At 29.0% G+C, this 6,012-nt stretch overlaps 1 protein-coding gene across 2 annotated transcripts; it reads right to left on the bottom strand.

The window, feature by feature from the left end:
• Positions 1–4,935, bottom strand: LOC107767880 (protein JAZ7). Of its 2 annotated transcripts, none has more exons than XM_016586986.2 (7): positions 4,670–4,935; positions 1,415–1,485; positions 1,232–1,314; positions 1,021–1,114; positions 771–912; positions 615–672; positions 1–282 (listed from the first exon to the last, which is right to left on the bottom strand). In XM_016586986.2, exons 1-7 carry the CDS (start codon positions 4,746–4,748, stop codon positions 174–176), a joined length of 636 nt encoding a protein of 211 aa, XP_016442472.1. In that variant the 5' UTR covers positions 4,749–4,935; the 3' UTR covers positions 1–173. The 2 variants fall into 2 exon arrangements, with proteins under 2 accessions (XP_016442472.1, XP_016442474.1); XM_016586988.2 differs by lacking the exon at positions 4,670–4,935 and adding an exon at positions 1,584–1,724.
• Between the last annotated feature and the right edge of the window lie 1,077 nt (positions 4,936–6,012).

The raw sequence follows: 6,012 nt of genomic DNA, 5'->3' as shown, positions 1-6,012 counted from the left end.
TTTCTCTCATTAATTAATTTTTATTATTCTTTCATATAAATAAATGTTCAAATCATCACGTGCCACTATTAACATGCACGTTCATAGATACGGGTATTTCTAAAGAAGTCCTATTAACATTAGACAATATATAGTTTAAAAGAATAAGAATTCAAAAATCCATTTGTCTTGAATTAGCTTTCCCAATGAACGCTTGACGACGCCGTTTCTTCTTCTTGGTGCATTTCAAAAGGAAACTTTGGTGTTTTTTCACCATGTTGGTATGGCCTAGCTGTGATCAATCTTTATTCACATAAAAGAAACCAAGAAATTAATAAAAAAATGATAGTGTTATTAAAACATAAAAAAAACTTATGAAAAGATAATCTCTCCCTCTTTAAATTTGGCTCTCTTATTTTTCCTATTGAGGGTTGATATGACAAGTGTCTAATTTTCCCCCAAGAGAATTAATCTTTCTTTAATAAATTGTAAGATGAATACTAGAAATTGTAATTTTCTTTATCCGAGATTTATCACGTTCATGAGGATTTGTTAGAATTTTTTAAATACTGTAACAAAAATAGTAATAATAATAATAATAATAATAACAATAATAATAATAATTATTATTATACCTATGCTTTCTCTTCTCCAAAAATCGGGCAAGGGTTGCTTTACGAGCCATAGCCAGTGCTGCAAATATAAAATTTAGATTTATTTAAATAATATAAAAATAGAGAAGTAATGAAATTTAAAAATTAAAAAAAAAAAAAAGAACCAAGAGCTGCTACCTCCTTTAGCATAATTTGTGGATGTATTTGGTGTTGAAGGCTCAGATTTATTTTCTTCATATTTTTCTTTATTTGCCTTTTCTAAAATCTCATTCATGTGGAGAGTCGTTGATTTAGAAGCCAAGTCCATTATTAGTTCAGCCTATATAATTCAAAAAATAAGAATATTACATTGTTAATATATACTAAAGTAACAAATTAAAACAGCCGCACGAAAAGGAAAATAGATATAAGAAATAATTCCAAGAACCTTTTCTGGTGTGATATCCTGAAAAATATGGACCTCACCCATGTAGAATATGGTCAACGTTGACTCAGGTTTCCTCAAGTGGTCAGAATTTTTCCTGTAAAATAATTTTTTTTATATAACAAAATAAAAAATCACCATACTGTTTGTAATATAGTATTTTTTTTTTTTGTACTACAACTTCAAATAGTTTATTAAGAAACTATGAAAATACCTGGAATCTTTTGTGGTGAATTTGTAATTCTTTAGGGATGAACTTTTTGAATTACTGTAAATTATTGGGGAGGAGTTGTAATTCTGGAAAATAGAAGAAAGAAAATTCGATTAAATTTAGTTTATGAGAATATTTTAATTAATAAATGAAGGAATTAGAATTCAACAAGAAATTGTGAAGAACCTGAAAAACTCTGCTTTCAGCTTGAGTAGCTAAGTTAGCAATAGATGAAAATGGCCACTTCATCCCAGAAGCTAATGCCAAACATAAAGAAGAAGAATAGTTAGCATATGCAAATGACACAGAGAGAAAAAAAAAACTTTGAATCGCTTTTGTTAGGAAATGCTTTAACCTTTAATATGAAAAAAATTCGATACGAATCTGGATATATTCGAACTCCAATACAGATAAAGAATAAGCGAACACAAGTGAAAAACGAAAAAAACAAAGAAAAAAAGTTATTTTTGGTTGAGGACGACTTTTAAACATTTGATGGATCCCAAAATTTACTATATTTGCTGTGAGATAAGTAGATAAGATTGCAACTTAATTACTTATCTTTTGTAAATGAATTTAATATAGCTTATATGATATTTATAAGAATATATGCACACCACACTTAAAAGGATAAGGTTTTCGTTGTATTAGAAATTCTTTTTTCCTAATCATTGACGAAATCAAAAAATTCAATAAGAGTGTTTAAATTTTGAATATTATTTATTTGTGGGCTATACAAGAATGTTCAAAGTCTATTTTTTATTAATAACAAATAATATTTTATCTAATATATAATATAATTTTTTGGCGAAGGATATTCAGTTTGAACAAACATATAGTTGGGCCTCTGTTCCTAATCATACATCTTTAGAGGCCGGCCGACATCACCTGTGAACACCATTTTAAGAGGCAAAATTTATTAAGACGAATTTTGTAATTTCAACTGAATTCTTTGTTTTTAACTCAAATATTGTACATATATACATGCATTTTTTGCTTAATTCCCCATCCTTTTTTCCATTCTGAACATATTATCTTTTTGCCTCTGGAGTCTATTCCCCATCTTTTTTTTAATATATCTTTTGATTTCCAACCCGGGTCCAGTACATGCCAGAGCTCGACTATATAAGAATTCACCTCGCATAAGTTCTATTTAAGAGGGGAAGTGTTCCCTAACGGGAATTTTGCCATACCCAAAGCTCGAATCCAAGACTTTTGATTAAAGGTAGAGAAATCTTATCTATCCCACCACAACCCATGTTGTTGGTCTTCTTTTCTTCACTTGCTTTCAGCCATGTCGATCCATGTCTATTCAACATTATGTTCTTTTATTTCATTGGAACTAGTGGTGGTAATTGGGCGGGTTATGTCGGATTTGGGCGGGTTAAAAATGGATTGAGCAAAAATAAATTGAGTCTCAACCCGTCCATATTTCATACGGGTCAAAAACGAGTTGGGTGTCAAATGGGCGGGTTGAATATGGGTTAACCCATAATATATAAGTGTAATATTTTTTCAAGTGCAATTTATAATTTTTCTTTTGCTCATGTTATTTAGTGACATAAGCTTAACTGGAATAATATATACTCTTCTTCATTAAATTTATTCAAATTTGACTATCATATTGTAAACTTAAGTTACTCTTTCAAAAATATGACAGTTTTCATTTTGGGAAGAAAATGTGTTTAATGCATATCAAGCAATATCACTAATAATATATGACTCTGTACATTTTTCACTTTGTTCATATATTGTCTGCAATCCAAAATAAAACTAACAAATTCAAAAAAAATATATACACTATAAATAGAAAGATACTATTTTTGAATATAAATAGCTGATTCTTCAGCCTGTTTTTGCGTGGTTCACTTGGGATATTTCACGGATGGCCTCTCTTTCTTCAATTTTTGACTCCAAAAGTACTCTCTAGCCTTCCTTAGTCATATATAACCTGCAAGTCATGAAAAGAAAGAAAATATTTTTTTACATAATGAAAAAAAACTCATTTTGTTGAAATGAAAAAAAATATTTTTTCTACGTCATTTTATTGAAGTGAAAGAAAATACTTTTTTTATTTTATGAAAGAATGTACTTTTTTTGTTGAAATGAAACAAAAAACTTTTTTTACATCATGAAAAAAGAAAATACTCATTTTGTTAGAAATGAAAAAGAAAGAACTCTTAATAATATTTTTATTGAGTTGGGTGGTAAGTGGGTGTGGGTGTTGGGTGGGTGGGGTTTGGGGGTTTGGGGGTTTGGGGTGAGGATGGGTTGGGAGGGATGTGGAATAGGGTGGAGAAGATTAAAAAATGTTTTGGCGTTCTCTTGATAAGGAAAATATTTTCTAAAATATTTAAGTCAACCAAATATGGAAAAAAAAAATACTCACATAGTCAACTATAGTGAGAAAAACATACAAGGAAGAGGAATTGAAATACCTTTATAGCATTTTCAATTTAAAAAATGATATCATTTATTTTGAATGAGCAAAAGTTTGGAAGATAACCGATTAAGCTAACCCATATTTCATCATGAATAACCATATTCCTACGCGTTGAATATGGGTTGAAGCCCAAATTTTACCCAACTTAAATATCAATCATCCAACTCATTAAAATATGGACGGATTGGGCGGGTTGACAAAATGGGCTCATTTTGCCAGCACTAATTGGAACTAAAATTATATTAGCTTTAGTATGAATTATTCGAAAAAACAAAAGGTTTTGCGTGAATTATCTAAATAACTTAGATTTACTTTGACAACAGACTATTAATGATCATAAACAATGAATTTTACTTAATTATGATCAGCAAAAAGAGAAGTTAATTTCTTGATATAATACCCCAAACATAATTAACTACAAGAAGAAGCTCAATTCAATAAAGATTATAACTAAGATAGGTCTGCTACTATTACTTAATTAACCCAAAAACAACTCTTTTTGAATTGGAAAAGGAAGCAAAAAAAAAAAAAAGATTAATCACAAGGAATTAATGACGTGATCAAAATAAGTAAGAACTGAAGAATCGAACGGAAGTTATTGTAAATATAAAAAAGAAAAATATTTATGAATATCTGAAAATAACATAAGAAGGCTAATAACAAAGGCTAGAGTAAAAGATGCAAGTACTGAAAATCATTTTAATTAACAAATTTCATTTCCATATATTCTTTTTCAGTCAATTGAATTTACTCTCATTTGAGATCTACTTACAATAATGAACCCTAATAAATCTTAGCGCAAGACGTCGTGTTATAATAACCCTAAATAGATTTCATTTCTTAGTTTGACCATATTTTCCCAATTAAATAAATTATTTCTTACTTCCAAAATCAAATCTCAAATCAGTCTACAAATTTTTTTTCCCAGGAACTCAAAAAGAATTTTCTTTTTTATTTCTGTACTGGTAAATATATGAGAAAAAGATTTGCTTTTTTACCTTTGGTGTGTTGCTTCGCCATTTCTGATTGTGGTCTGGTGTTGAGGTCCATGAAATCTATCTCAATTCTTGAATCCATTTTTTCACTTTCTCAAAGATTTAGGATACAAAAATAGAAATCAAGAATTGGATATAAATAAGAAAATATGTTCTGATTAAACTCTTAAGAAAGAACCAAAAGAAGAATGAGTATAAGTGTTTTGATGAGCTCCATGCAATAAGAGACTACAAATTGATGGAACATTAAAAGCAGAAGAAAAAGAAGAAAACAGCCATTAAAATCTATAAAATTAGACAGAAAAACCACGTGCTGATTGGTAGCCACAACTTGTTACTTGGTTCGATATCCGCATTAAAGTCCGACTAATTAAGATTCACGCCGTATAAGACTCATTAAAGGAGAAACCATTTTCTTCTTGGTGACGGTATTTTTGGAAAAAAAATATTGTATGGCCTCTTTGAAAAAATAGCCGAAAAATATTTTATATATATATATATATATATATATATATATATATATATATATATATATATATATATACACACACATAGTTGTAGTTTTATATTTATGTGGCTATCAGATGTAAATAATTTCGATCGCAGACTAAAAGTGATATTTGCCTCTTTTTTTTCCGTTCTCAAAGTTCAAATTCGAGACCTCCAATTATGATGGAGACAGAGGCGTATGCAATGTATAAGCTATCGGTTCAACAACCCATAGCTTTCGCGCATATTATGTATTTTTGCGCAAAAAATTATTAAATATGTATAAATAATAAATTTTAAATCTATTAAATTAAATAAAATATGGTAAAATTACAAATCTAAACCCATAAAATTTAAAATCTGAGTTCGCTACTGGGAGAATATATTGTATCTATCCCACCAAATCCGTGACGGTATTTGTTGATTTTATTTTCTTCTTCTTCATCATCTTTTTCTTTTCTTTCTCTTTTTTTCATGACGTGTTAAATGATTGGTTGGTATTTAGCCGAGTAATATCGACGTATTGCTTTCATGTTACAGAAATGTTTAAAACGAAGGTCGGCCTACGTACGTCTCATTCAAATCGAATGTCTATATATCCACCCCAAAGGCCGCATTTGATTTGCGAACGTGGCTAAACGATATAGTGAAATGATAAAGGTTTATTTTACAGAAATAAATTCGAGCCATGAGAATATTATTTTCCTCGATAGAAAATGTTAAAGCACCGTAACAAGCTTTTAAAGGTGTGAATTCAAATTAATCGAATCAGTAAATTTTAAGTACTTATAATATTTGAAAGAAAATAACTTTTTGATAAAGTTCTCTCTTGACATTTAAAAAAATATACAAAATTA

The sequence above is a fragment of the Nicotiana tabacum genome, chromosome 11, assembly GCF_000715075.1.
Source record: "Nicotiana tabacum cultivar K326 chromosome 11, ASM71507v2, whole genome shotgun sequence".
NCBI classification, from domain to species: Eukaryota; Viridiplantae; Streptophyta; class Magnoliopsida; order Solanales; family Solanaceae; genus Nicotiana; species Nicotiana tabacum.
This window is presented reverse-complemented; position numbering and strand designations above follow the sequence as displayed.